Source organism: Vigna unguiculata, chromosome 3 (genome assembly GCF_004118075.2).
Source record: "Vigna unguiculata cultivar IT97K-499-35 chromosome 3, ASM411807v1, whole genome shotgun sequence".
Taxonomy (NCBI): domain Eukaryota; kingdom Viridiplantae; phylum Streptophyta; class Magnoliopsida; order Fabales; family Fabaceae; genus Vigna; species Vigna unguiculata.
In genome coordinates, this window is record NC_040281.1 from 5,909,908 (window position 1) to 5,934,173 (window position 24,266).

Genomic DNA, 24,266 nt, shown 5'->3' on the forward strand with positions numbered 1-24,266 from the left:
CATAATTTATAGACAAATGTCAGAATTGTTATAATTTTTTTTTTAAATTTTATATTTGAATTTATAAAGTTTTTATTTTTAAAGCAACTCTAACATTTATCTATAAATTATGGATATATAAATATTTAAAATAAAATTTAAATAAATATTAGTGCAAAATATACATTTAAATAAATTTAATTTTGTTAAAAATATCAATTATAATAAAAATACCATTGTAAATTTATATAAAAATTAAATCTGATATAGGGATAAAATTGATTCAATTTTAAAAAAATTGGGACCAAATTGAGACAAAATAATACATACAGGGACTACATTGAGATTTTTCACATCCAATATTGACACGTGGCACTGCCACTGCCACATCACACTGTCTCTGCCACGTGGCACAATGTCAGGTTGACACGTGGCAATATTATTTTTTTAAAAAAAATTATAAAAAAATTAAAAATTAAAAAAAAAAGTCAAAAAAACCACGTGCTGACACGTGGCACATAATTAGCACCGTTACTGGTCAACTAACGGAAAGGAATCAATTGCAACGAATTTTCAAAAATAGAAACTCAATTGAGTCAAATAAAAATGGGAGGGCCTACTTGAGATTTCGCTACAAAAATAGGGACCTTTGGAATGATTTAACCAATAAATAATGTATTTCCTTCTTAAAGCACATATTCCAATAAGACAAGCAAATCTGTTTATTAGATCATTCTGAGTGTCTTTAATTTCATCAACTTTAATATCACTAAAAATTATGTAAACTTAGTTGATCTATGATAGAAGGGAGTTTGTGCATCACTGAGTATAATTTAATATGCATGTACTTCATTAAAAGATTATGCTTCATGATCACAAATCATGTCTTCCAATCAATTATCCATGGCGGAATTATCAAACTCTTTAGTATGAGAGACACTTTAATATCACATAGATATGTTAATTTCCTAATTTTTTTAGTATTGAAATTTCTCTTATTCAAATATAGTTCAAGTTGGACAAATAAACTTACTCCATCAATACTACTACTAGTATTAGTATTATGTTGCACAAATTATATACATTCTTTTATTAATTGGTTATGAATTTATATAATCTTGACCCATATTTATATTTTTCAGAGTTTGAGAACAATAGTACGGGAAAAAATTGAGATGAAGGAATAACATCGACTATAGAACTTACTTTTAGTAGAAGAATTTAATAAAGTTAGAATTTTTCACTCACTTTGAACAAGTCACTAAGACAACTAGGCTCGGATATCACTAAATTATGACTCATATATAGACTAATATCACATACTTTCAACATAAAATCTTACAATAATGAGTTTGTGAGTCTCTTATATATATATATATATATATATATATATATATATATATATATATATATATATATATTTTGTTAACTTTCCTGATTTATACTTAATATGTGACTCAAGTTCACAGTTGATTTCATACTTTTAATTTTTTTGATTTTACCATTATATTGGTCACAATGAAGGAGATGGATTAGTAGTTGTTTTTATCGAGGCGGGATGAATGAAATTTAAAAAATTATTGATAGAAAAATGATAAATTATATATGAATTATATATTTACAAAATTATAAAATATATTATTATGAAATTGTAAATTACATAGGTTGTTAATTTATATAGAATTATAAATTTATAACTTTATAATGAAATCTATAATTATATAATAAATTTTAAAAATTTAAGACTTTTACAATTAATTTGCAATAAATTTGTTTTATAAAGCAAAATTATAATATATTTTACATAAAAAAATAATTCATATAAAAATAAAAAATGTTTAATTATAAATTGTCAAAAAATTAAATAAAAAAAGTGTATCCTTTGTATAACAATATAAATAATTACAAAAAAAAAACTATTTAATTTTCTTTTTATCATTTTTCCACATCCCAATTGATGGGCCATGTGTCCCTGTGGGTAAACTGAGTGTGTGCTATCTACTCATTCACTCCCCTACCTGTTCTTCGGGTTAGTCCCGTTGATTTGGTTCCATGTCAAGTCTCTCTTTATACTCTTCTCCTTCCTTTGGAAGTTACGGAACACCTACCCAACCACGCGCCGCCCCGATTTCCTCAATTTCATGCGGCGGCCCGAGGCCCAGGAAGAAGCAACCGAACCCCAATGCTGAAGCTCAAGAGCTGGTTCGTGTGCTCACGCGCAGGATAAGCGACAAAGAGCCTATCCTCAAGACTCTGAATAAGTATGTGAAGCAGGTCAGAACCGAACATTGCTTTTTGCTCTTTGAAGAACTCGGCAAGGAAGGCAACTGGCTCCAATGTATTGAGGTCCCTTCCCCTTCTCTCTCTGTGTCTGCTGCTGAAAGATTTTTGGTTTTCATTATTGTTACTTTCACTCATTAACAACGTAATAATAACAATAATTGTGTTTAATTAATGATATTAAAGTCTTAAATTGGAGTAGAGCCTGTGTTCTTGTTCCAATTCTTTTTATTGTGCAAAATTTTGGACAAATGTGACCACAATCCGCTGTAGTGACGCCAAAAACCTTGATATAGCCCTTGAGATTATGACCACGCAATAGTATTATGATCATGAGGGTAATATGACCTAAATTGTGAGAGATACAAGAACAAAGTGTGGGAATGTAAACAGGGAACAGAGACGGATACACACAAGTCATTATTTTAATATGAAGAGATTATCCATAAGTAGGAGATAAAGAAAAATAAGGGGAAATTATGAAATTTGTTATTACGCAAGTTAACTTCTTTTTTTTTAGAAATGCTTATAAGAAAGTTTCTCGGAACATATTTATAGGAAATAGAATATAATAGAAGTCATCATTAGTAATATGCATTAGCTGAAATAAGGAACATGAATGGTGAATTCTGTAGAGTTTAGTTGTGAATTATGTTTGGGGTTCAGGTTTTCAGATGGATGCAAAAACAGCGATGGTATATTGCTGATAATGGGATATACTCAAAACTGATATCAGTTATGGGAAAAAGAGGGCAAACCAGAATGGCTATGTGGCTTTTCTCAGAGATGCGGAATACTGGATGTCGTCCTGACACTTCTGTGTACAATGCACTAATCACGGCCCATCTTCATTCGCGGGACAAAACAAAGGCTTTGTCCAAAGCCATTGGCTACTTTCAGAAGATGAAGGGAATTGAGCGGTGTAAGCCAAACGTTGTTACATACAATATTCTTTTGAGAGCTTTTGCTCAGGCTCGTAACCTCGAGCAGGTCAATTCTTTGTTTAAGGATCTTGATGAGAGTCCTATTTCACCGGATGTTTACACTTTTAATGGTGTGATGGATGCTTATGGTAAAAATGGGATGATCCGGGAAATGGAAGCAATACTTGCTCAGATGAGAAGCAGTAAATGTAAACCTGACTTGATCACCTTTAACTTGCTCATTGATTCCTATGGGAAGAAGCAGGAGTTTGGCAAGATGGAGCAGGTATTCAAGAGTTTGTTGCATTCCAAGGAGAAACCAACACTGTCCACCTTCAATTCAATGATTTTGAACTATGGGAAGGCACGGCTCAAGAATAAAGCAGAAGAGGTTTTCGAGAAGATGATTGACATGGGTTACACCCCAAGCTCTGTTACCCATGAGAGTCTCATCTATATGTATGGCCTCTGTGGTTATGTTTCCAGAGCTGTACAATTGTTCGATGAGCTGGTGGAGTCAAAAGTTCAAATAAAAGTTTCAACCTTAAATACTATGCTTGATGTTTACTGCCTAAATGGTTTACCTCAGGAAGCACATTCACTGTTTGAGAGGGCAAAAAGTGTAAAAATATATCCAGATTCATCATCATATAAACTTCTTTATAAGGCTTATACTAAAGCAAAACAGAAGGAGCTTCTAGATGAATTGCTGAAGCATATGGATAAAGATGGTATAATCCCTAACAAGAGGTTTTTCTTGAATGCTTTGGGTTCTGTTGCATCTGTACCCGCAAATTCAGAATCTGCTAATACTGCAACTGATTCAAACACAGCAAATTCAGAATATGCTAATGCTGCAACTGATTCAAACAAAGTAAATTCAGAGTCTTTTATTGCCAACTCTGGTTCAAACACATCAAATTCAGAATCTGCTAATGCCGCTACTGATTCCGACAAATCAAATTCAAAGTCTACTAATGCCAGTACTGATCCAAACAACCCCCAAGATTTTGCAAAGTTGGCAGCCCACGTAAAGAACTTTTTAGCTCATAGGTGACTTGCATACAATCAGCTCTATTCACTTAAGAGATGGTATGCTATATCAATTTGCCATAACTTTTCAGGCATTCAATTTTATATCTTATTGATTGTCCTGAGGAACATATTTTCCCTTGGTCATCATATGACATCACTTTCCTTGTTTACTTTATGTAATGATGTTATTTACTTGAATTTAACTAATTCATCTTATGAGATGCTACTTCTCTGTTACTGTACTGACTTTCAAAGTTCAAACACAGATTTATTTTTTATTTTCAAATGATAAGCTCTAACAACTTTTCTTTTATTATTTATGGTAATTCAAGATAATACCTTTAATAAAATGAAAACCCAGGACAACTTTGCACACTTTAAAATACGGGTTAAATTGATATTTGGTGCCAAAAATTAATATTTTTAGGATAAAAGAAACACAAACAGGAGAGATGATATCTGTTCATTTTCCTTATGTGTTAATGTTTCATTACTAGTCTATGCATAATAATTATTTCCTTTAATTGGTTATCTTGTAAAGAAATTTATGAAACAACATAATGTAATATTTTTTGTTCACTTGTTTTTGATCACCATAAGTTGTTTCTGTTCCCCTAAACATGTTTATTTGTCTTGTTTGATAGTTGCAAGAGTCATTTGCAAATGAAGCACTAAACTCATTTTAATGAAGTTTAACCAAAAGAAATATAGACACAGAATATCCTCTTGTCTTGGCTTAACGAGCTGTATATTCTATAGTCAGTTGTTTCTTGTCTAAAATTACAACTGGTGAAGATGCAGTACAAGATGACAACGACTGTCAAAATTATGCTTCTTTTGTAATGTATTTTAAATTTATAACTGGAAATTTCTTTTTTATCTAGTGTTTGAAAGAATTTGTTGGGGTGCTTAATCTTCTGACTTTCTGGTTCAGTGACGTGTAAGGAAGTACAAAGAGAAATTCTCAATTGATTGTTACTGACATGCTGGGGCAGAGCAATAAGGGAGAGGCACTTGTGAAGAAAGGAGATAACATGGGTTTTAGTTGTATGAAAAGGAAAAGAGGGGTATCAAAAAGGTCAATGAAGGAAGTTGCTAAGATTTCATAGTTATGTGAATTATTTGATCTTTTAGCCAAGCCAAGTTACGTTATGTGATTTCTATTTCCAACCTCAAATAATAAAACTTTGGTTAGTGGTGGTAGTTGACCACAACTATTTACATAATACCACACCACACATCTTTCAAACAATGTAACTGTATTCAAAAACAACTGACCATATGACTGGGTTCATTTTTGTTAATAGGTATGAATTTATTCATGCACATAGCCCTTTCCTTGGTGGCACTACAGTCTATGAAGAATGCATCAGACTTGACAGCTGTGAAAGCTAACTTACAACAAATCTCAAAAGAACTGGCTTGCTGGTGGAAAGCAATGAGTAAATCTGTAACTAAACAAAAATGAGTTTTAATGTTATTTTCTATTCATGTACAATGATCGTTCTGATGTGATTTGAAATCATGAAGAAAAACTGGCTTGTCATTTTCTGCACTGCAGTGAAAACAACAAAGTAATGAAACTATTTGCTTAAAACTTCTGTTGTTTGTTTTTGCACTTAGAGTATATGAATGACTGGACATTTTAATGTCATTGTCTTGAATGTTTACTTGAATTACACTCTCTATCTTGATATATTCTTTCACATTAGAAAGAGGTATGAATTTTTTAAATTACAGAGGAGGACAAGTAGTGTATACATATTTCCAGAAAAGAAAATGTAAAGTATCCTAAAATAACCCTACAAAAGATTAGACGAACTCAGTAGAAAAATAAATGGTTTAAACAAGTTCATATATCTAATATATAATGGATTTTTGCTTCAAATATTTAAACTTTTTAAAATTTTATTCTATTAAATTTAAATATGTCTCATATAATATATTATTAAAAAGTGATACAAATTAAATTAATTGTATTATATGTATGTCATTTTAACTTATTGTTATAATAAAATATAAACTGATAAAGCATCTTTTGACAAATCAATGACAAGTTATAATAACTTATTGGTATCTAAATATGTCATTATGATGAATAACAATAATTTTTAACCATTAAAATTGATTGTCAATGAAACATTTTCTTATAATGTCATTAATCATCTTAGTTTATTATAAATTCGAGTTAAGTTGAATTAAAAAAGAAAATTCTTTTTTAAATGTAGGTCAAATTGAATTTGACTTGCTTAATCCATAGATTAAATGAGTTGAAGTAAAAATAAAGGTTAATTAACCCCTTACCTACCATAATTATATATTAGCTTTTTACCATTTTTAATAATTTTTTATTACAATTATTTATTATTTCTAATCATGTAGATCGACAATTTAATCATTTTAAATATTATAATCATTTTACATATTATAATGTTACTTAATAATATTTAAATAATTATTATTTATATTTAAATATTTAATTTATTTATTTGTTAAGATATATAATTTAACATTTTAATCTTTAATTATTATTTCTATAATAATATTTTGGTAAGATAAATCAACACCGTGTAACACTATAAAATAATAACTTAATTAAATATATAAAATAATTTAAAATAACAAAACATTCTTAAACAAGTTAACTCATCAAGATGTTATAGATCAAATGGAGTATAAGATTTTTGACCTACCAAAAATAAAGATATATATTTTTTAACTCAATCCACACGTCATTGACTCACTTTTACGTCTGTTTTACCATGAATCATATTTATTTTTGATGAAAATAACATGAAAGAAAAAAGAAACAAAAAGCATGCGACGAAAACAGACGTGTGTGTTTAAAAGTTAATTAAGATTAGGACGATGATTGTGATCTGAATGACGAGATTACGTTTGATTGGAATCTTGTAATTGTAATGTTCTAATCCAAAGTAGCTGTCATGAGAAGAAATGGAGTCCAAATTTTTTATGGATCTTTTTTATGTTATTTTTTAAGAGCATTAAAAATTAAAAATATATTATATTTATATTTTAAATATTTTTTTAATATATTTTAAAACGTAAAAAATTAGTGATTATCGGTGAATTATAAAAATAAAATTATTAAAAAATTTAAATTCGAAGAAATGAGGTTGGGATTTGGTGGCAAGAGGAGCAGCTACCCAATATTACACCATAGCCATTCTAACAAATCGTGAACTCTGATTCATCGTTGCATCGGTGATCTTATCCGTTTCGACAAAAACAACGAAGGAATCACACCATTATTTTGTCCACTCCAACCACTATTATTATATACGATCAAACTTGTCATAGTCGCAAACCTCTAAATCTTCATGTCTCTTTCGCCTTCACCAATCACTTTCATTCTACGTATTCAACTCCTTTTTTCTCCATTTTCTGATATTTTTGGGTGCATCACCAATTTTTATCGATATTTTAAAAGGGACTTGCCCTAACATATGATGGAAAGATTGTTCTATTTTAATGTTATTTCAATTTATGAATAATTGATGTTAGTGTTTTGGTTAGCACCTTGTGATGTTAACAATCCATTTTTTTCTTGATAAATTATTATGAACAAGTGTTGTAACACTCTGTTTATCCTTTTTATTACTCCTCTATCTACATATTATATATTTTCTTTATTCTCCAGTTAAGTAGACCTTTTACGTAATTCACTTACCATTTTTATTTAAACGTTTGAGTTTAGATTTGTTGGACTTAAAAAACCTTTATTTCTTAACTAATAAATTCTCCAGAAATGAAAGCAAGATTTTAAAACAGTGAAAAAAAAGGAAAAAATATATAATAAAAATTTGGATTATTTAAATTAAAAGAAAAAAATAATAAATTATAACTTTTTTTTTGGTATAAGGTCGAACATTCACTTAGATAATTTTCAAGTTCTTCAAATCTGTTGTTTTGCTCTTAATATAATGTTTTTGTTCGTCAAACCATCGATAGTTACTTATTGAAAAGGTGTTCCAATGTAAGTCAATGGATGATCGATCAACCAAAAACAATAAATGTTGTAATTAATGCAAGATAAAAGTTTCAACAATGTCTTTGACCTATATTTATGCCTTTTATCATGGGTTTGTGATTAAGGTCGATCTAATCACTACTCGATCCTCCTTAGTCCTGATTAGTGACATATTTCTGTTAATTAAGTAACTAATTGACTTTTAGATGTGTCGTTCAGTCGATCGACAAGCTCGACACCATAATTTGTATAAAGGACCAAGATGGAGTCTTATGGACAGTTCAACTGACGTCAATTAGGAAGGCCTACATGACATGGGCGAAACGTACTTATCTAGAGGAACGATACAGGAAAAATTAACATGTCATGTCGAGGGCGTTACAGCATGACGAAGTTGTGTAACCCAAGATCAGTTAAAGGTGTGCTTATGCAAATGTTTCATGACATCTATGGAAACCTTCTTTGAAGTAGTCTTCTCGGTCGACACCTATTGGCTTGATCGACTGATCACTACTGACCTGGCCGATCGACTCATACAACACAATAACTAATTTAATTAATATGATCACACACAACCAGTCTGAGTTAACCCGTCTCGACCGTCAACTCGGAACAACACATCTCATTTGTGGGTCGGGATCAAACTGTCGTTCGTCGGCACGGGCTGTTTCAACCATGGGCTCGGGCCAGTCCTTTTTGGCATGGATCGACCCATCTCGACAGTTTGTTCGGCCTGGCCAGCGGCCAACTCAACACGTCTCGGACGTCGACACAAGCCTACTTGTCTTAGTCGTTAGCCCAGGTCAGTCCGTCTCGTTTATAAGTCTAGACTGGCCCGTTTAGTCGACACCTCGACCGGGTCTTTCTCAGTTGTCTATCCAAATTGTTCCTGTTCGTCTCGGCAATTGGTCCAGTTGGTCCATTTTAGCCTTTGGCCCATTTTAGCCTTTGGCCTAGGTCGGCTTGTCTTAGTCTTTGGTCCAGCCTAGACTAGTTCTCTAGTTTCGACTTTCAGTTCGAATCGTTCCAAGACGGCTTGATTACATCTTTTACTTAGGCTCAAAATATTATTTTTAAAAATTAGTTTAAATATTTTAGTGGACGAAATCTACATTAACCCTAACTCTAAGCCACTTAAAAGGAAGTTTTGAGAACTAGATTTTTTTTTTCTCTTCATTTGGACCCCTTACATGAAGAATTAGTAAAAAGTGACCTAGGGCTAATCCATGATCATGGGCCAAATTGACGGTTCTAGATGAAAGCATTACGTGATTACGTTATGGACAAACAAAGTAAAGGACCCTTTTCAGAGATTGCAACAAACCTTGAACTGGAACACACGACCATGCCTACGAAACATATTTGATTCTTTCGATGTGGGGACCGCCCAAGATTCCTCTCCAATTCACCAGCACGTATTCTCCATCCCAGGAACTGATATTTTGCAATTAAAAAAAGTCACTAATAATTAATATTTCACACTTTTTTTAAAAATTTAATATAATCTTAATCTTTAAATTTATACAAAAATTAAAATTTATTTGTTTTAATTTTGTGTCTTAAATTTAAAAAAAATATACATAATTATTTTAATCTGATTTTTATGAATTTAACTGACATTTAAACTCTTTAGTATGCTTGGGTATAACTAACACATAAAGAAAAAAAGTTGACGGTTAAAGTTAATATTCATTTAACTTTTAAATTTAAAAATCGAAATATATAAAATTTGAGAATAAATTTTAATTTTTCATCCAAATTTAAGACTAAATACCGTTTTGTTAAGTTTCACTTGTTTCAGAAGTGCACATGCATCTTTCACCTTTCTCTTAGTTGAATTGGCTCACAATCTAACGTGCCAGCCTAACTCGTGACTCGCATCAATCCAAAAGAAGCAACAACAAAATAACTCTATAAAATAGTGAAGCCTTATAGTTTGAGTTTGAGTTTGAGTTTATCCAAAGATATCGCAATCATGACGGCGATGCAGAGGTCACTCAAGACAACCATTGCAGTCGCCAGCCACCGCGCGTCCTTTTCTTCTCTCCAACGCTCCGCTGCTGATGCCGCCGCCGATACTCTCGTTACGCCGCCGCAGCACCTCCCGCCTTTCGATCACAAACCTGCTCCCTACAACGGTCCCTCCGCCGATGAAGTTTTCGCAAAGCGCAAAAAGTTCCTCGGTCCTTCCCTGTTCCACTATTATCAGAAACCCGTGAGTCTCCCAAATTGACACAGACAACCTTAGCATCCTCGAAACCACTTCTTTTTCTGTTTTTTTTTTCTTTTTTTGCATGACGTGGATTTCTGATATCTGTTGAAGTCGATTCGTTTCTCGACATGCAAGAATTTTAAGGTTTGCGTAACGTCTTCTCAGATTTGTTTTTCTCATAAGCGCATTGAAAAACGCGCTTCAGTTTTCTAAAACCTTTCGAAGAAAACAGAAGAAGAGCATATCTCTCTTGGGTTTTAATGTTCCGATCTCAAGTCGAGGCTTAGGGCCTCACAATGTAGTGTACTAGAAGAAGAACATTTCTGAAAGCTTTATAGATTTTGGGTGAGAAATTGATTGCTTGCTTGGTAGCGTGAAATTGTTCTGGAAATCAAATTTTTAAAATATAGAATGTGAGAAGAGAATGAAACAGATCCTTGTGGTCTCTTTTTCATTGGTTATTTTATTTGTATTTTAAGGATTTCTTATCGTAACTGATGTGTGAATCAAAATTTGAATGTTTGTATAGCTGAATATCGTGGAGGGGAAGATGCAATATCTTTATGATGACAGTGGGAGGCGTTATCTTGATGCTTTTGCGGGCATAGTTACTGTTTCTTGCGGACATTGCCACCCTGAAATATTGAATGCCATTACGGAGCAGAGTAAACTTCTGCAACATGCAACAACCATATATCTAAACCATACAATTGGTGATTTTGCTGAGGCTTTGGCATCAAAAATGCCTGGAAACCTTAAGGTCTTCTTGTTCTTGGAATCTTTGACCTTGTCATTGTATTATGCCTCCCCTTCTTGAAATGCCTGATATCAATGATTTAGCATTACCATGCCTCCAAATCAGTGACATTTTTTCCATGTCACCATTAATATCTGTTTTATTTCTTGTCAGTTATTAACTTTTTTAGTGAATGAGAAGAAATGAAAAATTTAGGTTTTTAATGTGCTAAATTTCTTTCTGTGAGGATACTAATTGTTGACATTCAAAAACGTGATTTTCAATTGCAGGTTGTTTATTTTGTAAATTCTGGTTCAGAAGCAAATGAACTAGCAATGATGATGGCCCGTTTATATACCGGTAGTCTTAGTATGATTTCTCTGAGAAATGCTTATCATGGGGGGAGCTCTGGTACACTTGGTGCGACTGCTCTAAACACGTGGAAATATCCAATTCCAGAGGTTTGTCTGTATGTTTTGATCACAACTTTTCAATTGACCATAGTTTATACGCTGCAATTTTGAATTTCAATCAGAAACATTGATTGTGCAGTCTTATGTAATCCGCTACCTTTTTCTTTCTGAATAAGTTGGTGTTAGAAGCTGTTGTAAAATCATGAATGTGTTATTTATCTGTTTAAATCTGGTGCAGTGTAGCTATTCTTAACAATGATTTAAACCTTTTAGGGTCATGTTCATCACGTTATGAATCCAGATCCATATCGTGGAGTTTTTGGTGCGGATGCTTCTAGTTATGCAAAGGATGTCCAAGACCATATTGACTATGGAACTTCAGGAAAAGTTGCTGGATTTATAGCTGAAACAATTCAGGTATGTAGAACATAAGTCATGTTTAAGTTTTTTTGTTAAAAGCTGTGTTAAAAAAAAAAAACACCCAATTGACTTTTCTTTTTGTTTTGTTTACCTTCTGTTCATGGCTTATTCTAGGGAGTTGGAGGAACAGTTGAACTGGCACCAGGGTATTTGAAACTTGTTTATGATATTGTACATAAGGCTGGTGGTGTCTGCATTGCTGATGAAGTTCAAACTGGTTTTGGCCGAACCGGAAGCCATTATTGGGGATTTGAGACACAGGGTGTCATTCCTGATATAGTTACCATGGCAAAGGTCTTTCTTTATTTTCAGTATAAGATGTTTTGTTATTGTGATGTTTCCATAAGTATACACTTTTTCTGTCATATTTCGTTGTAGATTTTATTTGTTCTAACTTTTATTCGTCTGCATTATATTCTGTCATATTTGTATCAGGGTATTGGCAATGGTCTGCCATTAGGAGCTGTGGTCACAACTCCAGAAATAGCTAGTGTGATGGCACAGAAGATTCAATTTAATACGTTTGGTGGGAACCCTGTTTGTTCTGCTGGTGGACTTGCCGTGCTTAGGGTTCTTGATAAGGAGAAGCGTCAAGCTCATTCTGCTGAAGTTGGCTCTCACTTGCTTCAGCGTTTGAGAGAACTTCAGCAAAGACATGAAAGTATGTGGTCTTGAATTTAACAATGCTCCAAGAAGTTGGGGTCTAATTGATTCTCTTATCACTTTTTCATCATTTTAAAATATGTTTTCTAAAGCAATTCCTCACCACAACAATGTTTCTGCTTTTTTGGTTGATCATTCTCATTATCATATTACATATATAACGTTTCAGTCATCGGAAACGTGAGGGGAAGAGGCTTAATGGTGGGAATAGAGATGGTTACTGACCGTAAAGACAAGACACCTGCAAAGGCTGAAACTGCTGTTGTGTTTGAGAAACTTCGAGGTTAGACAAAAACAATTTTATGAATCTGAAGCTTTGTTTTTCAAAATATTTCCCAATCAGTGTAATAATGATTCATTTGCTTGTTTTGTACCCCTTGAAGAGCTTGGTGTTCTAGTGGGGAAAGGAGGAATCCATGGAAACGTTTTCCGGATCAAGCCACCGATGTGTTTCACCAAAGATGATGCAGGTATAATATACATGCAGATTCCATGTATTATTTTCTGAAGCTTCTCTACCACTGTCATTTCAATGAGTGCTGTTCTTGTGTGCAGATTTTCTTGTGGATGCCTTGGACTACTCTTTATCAAAGTTGTGAGGAGATGAATGAAAAATCTGGGAAAATGGAACCAAAATGTGTTTGAAGGCAACAACTTTAGTTCACAGAAATGAATCATCTTAAATAATGAATGTAGTAATGTTCTCCCACTGCGAAGTGATTCCACTCCATTTAATGAAAGAGTAGTGTTTGCATCAAAAGGTTTGCATTTGTGTTTAAATCCATATAAGACAAAATCAATATACGAGAATCTAAAATATACCAGACTTTAATGTCGACTCTGCTTACAGGGATTTAATATTTAAGAAGATGCTTATGGATAAACCTTGTTTCTTTTTTGTGTAAATGGATTTGAAAGAAAATATAATATTCTCATCCTTGCTGGAAGTAGAGATGGCACAAGAGACAATTCACTAATATGCATTTACCTAAACATATATATATATATATATATATATATATATATATATATATATATATATATATATATTTTAATTTTAACTTAACTAGTGTATTTTTACTTATTAATAATAATATTAAAACTAGTAACAATAATAATACTAAAACTAATAATAATTATTATTTTTATTTTATAATAATTTTAATCATAAAGATAAAATTTTTATCTATTAAAAAATTATTTTATATTTATCGTATTCATTCAATCATTGATAAACTTTAGCTCAAATTCATATATTTTCATTCTTCCATCCCTTAAAACAATCAACCATATTTTTTCCTCTAAATGTCCTCAAATTCAAGTCATTCTCTACACATCCCAAGTTTGTGTTTTACCTATTTAATGTAAAAGAAGATGAATTTACATGTGAGTGTTGTATATGTTTCAACTGATTTAAAAGGATTTACAAAGATAAATTTGGAGAAGTGTGAGAGAGTTATCCCTCTCGAGTGAAAATATTTAATTTGAGATGATTTAGAAAGATAAATTTGGAGAAGTAGAAGAGAGTCATCCCTCTCAAAATGAAAATATTTGGGTCAAAAGTTAAATCACTATTATATAATTACTATTATCTTTATATTTATTCGATTTTTCATTTTTTTTACTATAATTGTCTTTTTTAACCTTTTTTTTATTGTGCATTCAATGTATTTTTTTATGATAAAAATAATTACAAATATGTAATAATATTTTTAAAATTATTTACGTAATTATGGGAAGAGATCTAATTTTTTTAAGCCAATTTTGTTACTGCATTATAGAAAAAAAATTAAATCTTGTTATGTCATTAAATTAAATAATCTATTATAAAAAGTTGTAGTTAATTAGATTGTAATTAATTAGGACTTTACTTTTAATTGTAGATTAATAAGTTTTATTTAGTTAAAAATTACAATTATTTTTAGATTAAATTAATTGATCTTATTTAAATTAAATTTTTTATTGCATACGAAAAATTTATATTAATTATGGAGGAATAGAATTAAACACTTTACTTAATTAAACTATCGTATCTTAACTTAAAATAAATTCATAATGTCACATATTTACTTAATTTTATTTAAACTAATCTTCAAAATTTTATTTATCTTAATTTTTAAAAATTATATTTTATTTAATATATTTTTATCAATATTAATTTTTTTTAATTTAAATAATCACTCACATTTCATAATAATATAATTTATATTATTTATAATTTAACTTATATTACTTTTATAAACAAAGATTAAATAGTAATTTTCTTTATCAAATGAAATTATTTTTTAATCTATTACATCACTTCTAAATTCTCATAAACTTTCGTTTTATTTTTCTTCAAATTTTAACATTTTTTTTTAACCTTAGACAATTTAATTTTCACTCCTCTATACTTCAACACTCTTTCAAATCAACTCCTAAAATTAAACACAAGCTACACGCTTAAAACGTTCTGGTTTTGTTTATTTTTTTTTTTGAGAATTGAATAACTATAAAATAAGAGACTTAAATTTAATACGTACGGAAATCTTTGTTCGTGAATCGATGTCCTAAGTTAAGGGTAGAGTTAGACGTTTGTTTCTTTTTTTACGATGATCGTGTTGCACGTGACCAAATATTGAATTAAAGAAAAGTTATCTTTTTTGACAATTTTTTTTGAATAAATTTAATAAAATTTTCATAAATAAAATTAAAATAGATTAATTTTTTGTTTTTTTAACTGTAATAAAATAGTACCTTCTTTATTTTAGATAAATAGTTTATAAAAATTGGAAAGAAAAAAACTTTATTAATCTATCATTTTTCCTAAATTAAATCCAAATTAGATTTGGTGAAGTATATGTTTTCAAACACATCTGTTAAAATAAAATATCAAAAGTATTAGAGAAACATAAGTATTTGGTCCTACCTTTTTTTGCAAACTTATCTTTAACTTTTATATTTTTAAATAAATGAATTCATTCTTGATTTTAATTTTCTTAATATCTAAATATTTAGTATGAGTTTTATGACTACAAAATGGATGGACATCCATTTTAGTATGAGTTTTAATGCTTCAAAGTATTAAATTTACATTATATGTGGTTTTGTTATTTTTATATTTAAATTTAACATTTAATTTCGATTTTTTAATATTATAAAATTTCAAAACTAATCATTAGTTTTTAAAGTAGAAATCAATATCAAGTTTAAAGAAGTAGAGTTTTCTGAATTTTTTAAAGATTGATAATTTATACTTTAGTTATTCATAAATTTATATTTAAAAATTAAGTTCCTAGTAAGTTTGTAGAGTTTGCCTATATTACTTAATTTATTGAGACAACCTTATTAAGTGACATGTCAGCGTCTTGTATGTTCTCTTCTTTTTTTCTAATCTCATTTTTTATTTTAATTAAAATTTCTTCCATTTTGGCCACACATAAATAGGATTAAAAATCTAATATAATAGAATTAACATTATTCCTATGAAATTGTTTTTTTTCATACAAATTAAATAATTTGTAATAAATAAATACATTGACTATTTGCTGACATAACTACTTAAAGGATAACTTATCACTTAAAAAGATATCAATAAATTATTAAAATAAAAATAAAATTTTATGAGAGGTATAAAACGAGGAAAAACTTTATTAAAGACAAAAAAATGTAAAATTTATTCATTTATTTGTCATTTAAAAGACAAATAGTTATTTACTCAATGTAAATAATGATGGAGACTAAAATAGATTTTATATATATATATATATATATATATATATAGAAGAATAAAATAGTTTTTTTATTCAAAATCATAAACAAAAGTAAAAAAAAATGGTTATCTCTTTAAAACATTAAGCGAATTCAATAATTCTAGTTTCGTTTTCTCTAATACTATCAAAATATTACTTTTTTAAAATGATTTTGTAGATTAAAATTCAAATAACTATCCAACATTTATAATGTGGTTAAACTAACAAAAATCCTGTTTTTTGTGAATGTATATAACCACAAAAATTGTAAGAATTTTTTCTCTCTCTTAGAGTATAGTTATAATATTAAAATATTTTTCGATTTTTTAATCTATATTTTATATTTTAATGCTTAATTATAAAATATATTTGATAAGAATTTAGAAAAAATAGTTTAAGTATTAACTTCATTAAAGTCAAAAACATTTTAGAAGTTTAAATGTAAAAGAAAGACACTTTAACAGTTTAGAGAAAGATGGGTCAAATTTTAAACTGACAATATTAATTTAAGTATTTTTCAATATTAAAATTGTCGAATTGTCTTAAGTTTCTCTCAATGAAAATTCAACTCAGATTTATTAGAATGATCTGACAATTTACGCAAAAAGTTAAATAGTTGCAAAAGAATCTTCAGAAATGATTTTTAATATTATAAGTTAAAACAAAACTTTAAAATGATATCATGACTAAATTATGATTTTATTTAGTTTGATACTAGGAGTATTGCGGTAGTTTTGTAAACTATTATCTTTTTTTCTTTTAAATCATATTTAAAGAGTACATGATAATATAAATGGGTAACGTTCATCGCTTTATATAGTTAGTATCAGAAACCTAGAACAACAGTACATAAGTACACAACAGATCATGTCCTTAATCAATTAATCAAATATTAAGATGTTTTCAAACCACACTAATCCAAACTCATGCACAAAGGCTATCGGTCGACACTGCAAATGTGTTCCACTGTTAGAAATCAAAAATTGAGTTAAAAGTTCTAATTTGAGCATAGATCAGAAAATTGAACATTATATAAGACATGTGGAATTTAATGTCAGATCTTTTATACGAAAGGAACAACTCATATCTTTGAGGTGGTCTATTTTTTCAATTTATTTTAATAAAAGATATTTTATTAGTGGTATTAGAGTCAATGATTCATGTTAGGTTTATAGAGGGGGTTTCATTGAGAGAGAACAAACACTAATAAAACCTGAGCCCAACCACATAGGCATTAACACCACTTTCAACCCAAAACCTTAAGGCGATGGGTTTATATGCCTTGATCCTTATATGGTGCTCTACTTTCTCATTTCTGATCAATGTGAGACTTAGACTCACACTTGAATTCCTAATAATTCATAAGAGTATAACATAGATGAAAAATCCTAAATGTGAAAATTGTTGTATTGAAAGTCTCATGATAGAAGTCTGAGTCAAGTGTATAAGATCATCAAGATTTATCCGGTAAACCTCTCTCGAAAGCCCGTGAGAAAGAAAAGATGATGATTTAAAGGAGTCTCAGTGGATACATACAAAAACAATTAATTTCTACATATGACAAAGATGATAAAAGGATTATGCAGATTTGAAAATATTTTGCTTTGGTATTCTATATTATACACATTTGACATAACCAAATATGATATGAAATGTGAGAAAGACGTATTTACAAGTTCTCAGTGCTGGAAAAATGTGAGCAGCCGGAGAACATGGTTTCGATAATGATATAGACACTTGATGAAGTTCATGGGTTATTGGTATTTGTTTGCTATAAGGTGATCTTGAGAACGATTTTCCCAAAGTTTGCTCAAAGCCCTTAAGCGTTGAAAATATTCTCCTAGAACAACCAGAAACTGACCAATCTCACGTATGCTAAGTATTCGATACATTTGTCGCAATGTTTCTTGTCGTAGATGATCAGCCTGTGTCACACAACTTAGGTTTAGCAGAAGATTCAACCTTTTAAACTTGCTGTTAATAAAAACTAAATATTCTTTTTCTAAATTTTTGACCTATATAATCAAAACACATGTAAGAGATGTAGCTGAATACTCATGCAACATTTTTATTACTTGGATGAATATTGTTTTATGTTAGAGTTTTTCTCTACATCCGTTAAAAGTCTCACATCGATCAGATATAAAACCAATTCACAATAAATAAAAGTAGAATACAAAATTCATCTTGTAAGTCGATTTTGTGAGAATAAATTAAGTTTAAATTTCACTTTTAACAATATCAATTGTAAAAAATATACAAAAAAGTTTCATGAACCTTTTACGTTAGGATCATAGTATTCAAAAATCTTATTCTACAAGAGATAATACCATTGTAATATTAACTTTAATAGTGGATATGGATATTTGGATTATGTTTGTGATTTACAAATATTTTCTGAAGGTTTTCATTATGTTTTTCATTTCTACCATTGTTTAATGACTATTCGGAGAAAATTTGGTAATGTAAAATCCCAATAATTAAATTAAAACTCGCATAGTTAAAGGGAATTATTAGATTGAGTAACTCCAGATAAAGGAAGTTGTTAATTACAATCGGATATATGCTCGATTACATTGATTAGTGTAATTCACGTCATAAAGAATTATATGAGATAAAATAATCATATTAAAGTTGGAATACGCATAGTCAAAATGCTTAAACATCTAAATACTACTCCATATCAATTTATAAAGGTAGAAAAGATGATAAAGATGTTTTATTAACCCTCTTTTTGTCTTGGTTTTTATTAAAATATTAGTAGTAATACATTATTTTGAGAAAATTTAGAGAATATGTTACCTATTTATTTATATTTTTAGAGTTTCCTTGATTTAATTTCTATATTTTAGGTAAAATATTTTGTAATATATATATATATATATATATATATATATATATATATATATATATATAAATATATATATTCCAAGAGTGAAAGAAAACAATAAAAGAAATTAGTAGAGAATTTATCATGATATCAAAATTAATTATTTGTTTTAATGAATGATTTAGTAGAGATCTTTCTTATATTATCGTGAAAGCAAAACCACCTTTGTTTTCGGTGACAAAAGTTTTCACGGCCTATCTATTAATATAAGAAAGATCTCGATCGAAGAATATGACAGCTACAGAGAATATCTCTTTCAACAGTTCAACTACAATACAACTACATCTAAGCCAATAATATATAGCCACAATCATAAAGTTTATAATGCCACACACTTAAGATATGGTCCCAACCATTCAGACAAATAGAAAAACACTTAGAATGCATACTCTTATTTTTTATATTAACACAAGAGGAACAAGAAAATCACACACAATAAGTTTATTAGATTTAATCTAATTTCGTTAAAAGTTGTGTGTGTGACTGATAGTGTAAATGACATTAAACATGGAAAACAATAAGCAAGATTTTTTTTTATCAAGATGGCATGCAATGAAAAGAAAAGTTACCAAATTGATGAATAGAGTGAAGCATACATTACCTGATTCACAAAGCTCACCAGAGCTTCCAATCTCTCCATTGCAGTATCCATCTGTGGAATGTGAGTTCCTTCAACCAAGTGTCCTGGCCCAACACTGTCAGCAAGCATTTGCTGAAGTTTTTCCATACCTTGTGAAAGGGCATCTTCTGCTTGTTGACATGATTTTTCTAGGCCATAGGTATCAAACCGTTGTTGCTCTGTCAAAGGTTCACTCAGAGGGATCAGAACCTGCAATTATACTAAATTTATTACATATAACAACAAGGTGGTAATAAAACTCAAAAGTTAACAGTTATGAGGAACTTCAGTAGTAACATAACAGTGTTTGTTACAAGACTGTACCTTTTACTATGTACTGCAAGCAATAAACATGTCAATAAGAAATGGCTTAGCAGATATGATATATTAAGAAATGAAAACAAGATGTCAGTGAGTATCAGATGAAATACTTTGGAATGTGAGCACAGGAACATCACCTTTAGAAGTTCAGAGGGGCGAAATCCTCCAATCCACAAGAAGAATCGTTCAGCTGTTGTCATCCACATGCCAGACATAACGTAGAAAACATCTGCTTTTGCAGCAGCAGATTTCATGGTAAAGAGTTTGGAATAGTGGTTCATTATGCTTTGTACAAGTTTCCCCAGTTGCATGTCACCTATCTCAGAACTTAAAGCAGTTCTTATTTCCAAGATATGTCTGTTTTGCTCCTCTACCCAAAGTTCATACTCCATCTTAAAAGTTGCTATTCCTGCACATTGGGTCCTTTTAGAGTGCAAAAATTGTAACACGGGAAGAAAAAACATACTAAAGGAAATCCCAGAACAAATATTGCATCAACCAAAATGAAGTTATGATTCTGAAGTTTACTAGACAATTTAAGGTTTGCAGTTACAAGATTCTGAAGATATATGTAATAAGGAATAATCATATTTAAATGAAAAATCAAGAGTTATCTAGCTAGCAGCTTAATAGCTACAAACCTGAATTTACAGAGCCAGCAAAACCCAAATTATTAGAACCCAATCCGTCACCAATATACAATCCCTGCAGGTATGTTGCCTCAAGAAATTCACAAGAGAAGAGAAAAAAAAAAAAAAAAAACAGATATTGAACTATATAAAGTGATCCATGAGTAAACACCTGTCGTTTAGCATGATCTACCTCTTCCTCTAACTGCATCAGCTTCAAACGACATGATTCCAACTGTTGCACGTACGCCTGTGAAAAAACATCAGAAATCACATGACATTAGCATATGTAAACACTTGTTCCATGCTTAGAATATCTTTCAATGCATAAACCTTCAAACCTTTCTCCTCAAACGACTCTTTCGAGCAGCCTCTCGATTTTGAGCAAGACGTCTTTGTGTCTGCATGTTTCAACATGTTAAATTGCTTCTTTTTTCGCCATATAACATAGAAGAAGAAAAAAGTTATGAATACAAGCCAGACATTCAAAACTGTGAAGCAGAGGACCTCTTAATTTGCAGTGCTTATGCAGTTTCCTTAGAGTCCAAGGGTCTAAAATACTTTGTGATGTCACTCAATTTCTACATAAAGGTAAAGATGGAGGAAGAAGAAAAGAGTAAATGGTGTGCCTTCCCATGCTTGAATATCACCAAGATTAAGTCTATTGTTTGAAATGGCTTAAATAAACTTATCACATTACAGTAAAACACCCTATAGAATGTGGCCACCATAGTGAGAGTATATCTAAGTATGGTATTAACTACATAAACTTCCTAGTAAAAGAAACTTCTTGTGAAGCTAAGGACAGAAGTATCTGTATTCTGAGAACTTAACGGTTATATGTGTAAAAACCATTCAAAACTAGTAAAATATTTCGAAGAATAACCCCTTTATGCTGTTTTAGGAAAAAGGGTTTTACATAACATTGTTACCTTATCAATCAGTCTATTATGATCTTGGTTGTACTTCACAGATGTTCCAAATATTCCATGAGAAACCTCCTCTGACTAAGTATTCAACAGAAAAACAGAACTTTATTGGTAGGCAAAACAGGCATTATCATTTGCAAAAGACAACGTGTAAATTTGGTAAACTTACTTGCGCCTGAACTTGATTATCAAACTTTATGTCCAGCTCTTCAATTATGGAGGTGGATGCAGTTAAAGTATTAGCATTACTTTTGAAATTTTCTTCCCACATGCTAATTTGGTGGATAGGATCATACACTTCCATTCTTCTTGAGGAAACAAACTGTGAGGATGAAGCATCCATGCTCTGTGGACTAATCGATGCAGCAATTCAATGCATATGCATATATAGAGGCTGCGGTTAAGAATTAATGAAACGATTCAAAATTCAGTCAATCATAAAACGCATAAAGGAAGCACATTTCACTTAGATTTTAATAATAAAATAATCAGAAAGCAAAAGGAATACAAATAAGAATTGGAATGGAAGATATTTGAAGACTGACACGAGTGCAACATAAGAGAATAGTTTTAAGATGCAGAAATGTGCCTCTGTTACCATGTTATACTACAAGAAGGAATACAACAAAAGAAACCTTATTGTGGCACTGTTTCATACACTTGTTAATCATATTGCATGCACCATTAACAAGTGACGTTGATCATAAGAAATCGTACCAGGGAAAAGCAGAAAAGGTCAATTTGATTAGTAAGACCAGAAGAATAAAGAAATCTCCAAGCGTCCATTGTGATGTGACCAATCTGGAAGTGGATTGAATGAAAGTAGATGGGAACATTTTAAGAAATACTGATTAAACAACAAAATCCCCACTGAATATGTCATAAATTTGGACGATTGTGTTTGGTAAGAGATGAAGAAGAGGAAAAGTTTGTGACACCAAATAGTTTGTTTGAGTTGAATACAGTCTAGAATGTATATAGCGTGGCTCAAAACCCATTGGGAAAAGAAGAATCATAAACGTAGAAATTATCAGAGTATTTTAAGATTGTGTTTGAACCATGGAACCAAACATGGTATTAATTTTCTTGCTTAGGTGACAAAAGACAGAAAGGGTAGCCAGAATGAAGCAGTGGGGTACAATTTTTTCAACTTTTTGAACAGGTGGTGAAGGACAGAGGAGACAAATTTCTTAATTTTATTGCAAACGAAGGATAAAAGTATGGTAAACAAATACAAACTTTGGGTGCGAAGAAAGTACAGATTATCACAAATACAGAAAGCAGCACCAAGTACGCATCAATTCTTTTGACTGATCCACGTTTTTAGTTTCTTAATTTCTTCGAAGATAGACAGCAAAAAAACCGCACAATAGATTCTAGGATACTTACTAGTCCTCGTCCAAAAAAGGGCAACAACCAAAATCATAAGTTTTGGGTACGTACGTGAAAGCAAAGCCAAAACCGGTATGCACACTTTTTCAAAGAGAAAAACAAAAACAAAAATGATTATAGAAGCAAGAGAGAAGAAAGAAAGTACCTGTGAAGGTGATCATAGAAAGCGCACAACACAAGCAACTACTTCAAAAAAACAAAAACATAAAAGAGCTGTCATGTATTTATGTAGTATCTGGTCCTTCCTCGTTTTCCTCAGCAGTTAAATCTCTAGATTTTAAAATTACAAGGAAAGAAAAGGAAAATTCTTTATTTTAATGAGCCAAACCTTTGAAAGCTACTTTCAGAAATACTGTGTTTGGCAGCCTTTTTTTTCTTGCTGTGTGACTCACCCCCAAAAAAACACAACCCAAGACATTATTCAATACCCTAATCTCCCATCATAAATTCATGGAATTATAATTATTAATACATGTAATGAAATAGGGGCCACTTCTTTAGATGAATAATAAAGGCCACTATTTTTTTAATTGAACTTTAGGTTATTTTAATTGGAAAAAAAATGGCATGGATGAAGACGTGGTGTGTTGAAAATGAGAGAGGGTTGTATTTTTGTGCGTGTCTGATGATGTTGTGTTGTGGTAGAGAGTGAAGGGTTTCACAGAGACACAGAGAGAGGAATACGAAAGCATGATCGTAGTAGTGATGGATAGTGGTCACATTTCCACTACCAGTAATGTGCGCACCAGGTAGATCCTGCAGATTGGTGGGGTTCTCTTGCTGACATCATTTGGGAGAACAACTTTGTGTACACAAAAAATCATCTTTGGATAAATTCCTCTCAGCATCTTCAATGGTTTACTCCTTTTATTCTTAACTTTTCTTTTTTTAGACTTTCTTCACTTACAAAAATATCAAGGGGTCTTTCCACTTTAAATATCAAATTACCTAACCAATTATGTACATTAGTACATTTTCATTTTAATCGATTAACTCTTCTTACCGATTTTACTCTTTTTTAATACAATTTATTTTATTAATTTTTCATTTATAAAAGTTATTTATCTGTAGAATATAAAAAAAAATAAAATCATTGTTTTAAT

At 30.5% G+C, this 24,266-nt stretch overlaps 3 protein-coding genes across 12 annotated transcripts; 2 read left to right on the top strand and 1 right to left on the bottom strand.

The window, feature by feature from the left end:
• Positions 1–1,944: 1,944 nt before the first annotated feature.
• LOC114179316 (pentatricopeptide repeat-containing protein At4g39620, chloroplastic) lies at positions 1,945–5,815 on the top strand. 8 transcript variants are annotated; one of them, XR_003603459.1, is made up of 4 exons: positions 1,945–2,325; positions 2,926–4,274; positions 5,152–5,407; positions 5,525–5,815. XR_003603459.1 is itself a non-coding variant. In XM_028065611.1 (3 exons), exons 1-2 carry the CDS (start codon positions 2,032–2,034, stop codon positions 4,237–4,239), a joined length of 1,608 nt encoding a protein of 535 aa, XP_027921412.1. In that variant the 5' UTR covers positions 1,945–2,031; the 3' UTR covers positions 4,240–4,274; positions 5,525–5,813. The 8 variants fall into 8 exon arrangements, 4 of the variants coding, with proteins under 4 accessions (XP_027921412.1, XP_027921410.1, XP_027921411.1 ...); XR_003603461.1 differs by having other exon boundaries at positions 5,152–5,360; XR_003603460.1 differs by having other exon boundaries at positions 5,152–5,325; positions 5,525–5,814.
• Positions 5,816–10,049: 4,234 nt separating this feature from the next.
• On the top strand, positions 10,050–13,471 carry LOC114179367 (alanine--glyoxylate aminotransferase 2 homolog 1, mitochondrial). The gene is made up of 9 exons (XM_028065691.1): positions 10,050–10,423; positions 10,950–11,180; positions 11,447–11,617; positions 11,843–11,986; positions 12,104–12,283; positions 12,425–12,650; positions 12,822–12,935; positions 13,036–13,122; positions 13,208–13,471. Exons 1-9 carry the CDS (start codon positions 10,184–10,186, stop codon positions 13,249–13,251), a joined length of 1,437 nt encoding a protein of 478 aa, XP_027921492.1. The 5' UTR covers positions 10,050–10,183; the 3' UTR covers positions 13,252–13,471.
• Positions 13,472–17,828: 4,357 nt separating this feature from the next.
• LOC114175262 (transcription factor TGA4-like) lies at positions 17,829–23,462 on the bottom strand. Of its 3 annotated transcripts, none has more exons than XM_028060043.1 (9): positions 23,161–23,257; positions 21,941–22,165; positions 21,775–21,849; positions 21,184–21,243; positions 21,015–21,092; positions 20,855–20,918; positions 20,351–20,622; positions 19,875–20,102; positions 17,829–18,308 (listed from the first exon to the last, which is right to left on the bottom strand). In XM_028060043.1, exons 2-9 carry the CDS (start codon positions 22,112–22,114, stop codon positions 18,138–18,140), a joined length of 1,122 nt encoding a protein of 373 aa, XP_027915844.1. In that variant the 5' UTR covers positions 22,115–22,165; positions 23,161–23,257; the 3' UTR covers positions 17,829–18,137. The 3 variants fall into 3 exon arrangements, with proteins under 3 accessions (XP_027915844.1, XP_027915845.1, XP_027915843.1); XM_028060044.1 differs by lacking the exon at positions 23,161–23,257 and adding an exon at positions 22,489–22,512; XM_028060042.1 differs by lacking the exon at positions 23,161–23,257 and adding an exon at positions 23,309–23,462 and having other exon boundaries at positions 17,843–18,308.
• Positions 23,463–24,266: the final 804 nt, after the last annotated feature.

What these genes read in the sequence shown, in the direction of transcription:
- LOC114179316 (XM_028065611.1), top strand. Translation starts at nt 2,032, where the DNA reads ATGTCAAGTCTCTCTTTATACTCTTCTCCTTCCTTTGGAAGTTACGGA. An exon ending in ACTGGCTCCAATGTATTGAG is followed by an intron (nt 2,326 to 2,925) that starts GTCCCTTCCCCT and finishes TTTGGGGTTCAG; the next exon opens with GTTTTCAGATGGATGCAAAA.
- LOC114175262 (XM_028060043.1), bottom strand. Translation starts at nt 22,114, where the DNA reads ATGGATGCTTCATCCTCACAGTTTGTTTCCTCAAGAAGAATGGAAGTG. An exon ending in AGAGTCGTTTGAGGAGAAAG is followed by an intron (nt 21,093 to 21,183) that starts GTTTGAAGGTTT and finishes GTTTTTTCACAG; the next exon opens with GCGTACGTGCAACAGTTGGA. An exon ending in TGGTGAGCTTTGTGAATCAG is followed by an intron (nt 18,309 to 19,874) that starts GTAATGTATGCT and finishes TGTGTGACACAG; the next exon opens with GCTGATCATCTACGACAAGA.
- LOC114179367 (XM_028065691.1), top strand. Translation starts at nt 10,184, where the DNA reads ATGACGGCGATGCAGAGGTCACTCAAGACAACCATTGCAGTCGCCAGC. An exon ending in AAATGCCTGGAAACCTTAAG is followed by an intron (nt 11,181 to 11,446) that starts GTCTTCTTGTTC and finishes TTTCAATTGCAG; the next exon opens with GTTGTTTATTTTGTAAATTC. An exon ending in TGTGTTTGAGAAACTTCGAG is followed by an intron (nt 12,936 to 13,035) that starts GTTAGACAAAAA and finishes TACCCCTTGAAG; the next exon opens with AGCTTGGTGTTCTAGTGGGG.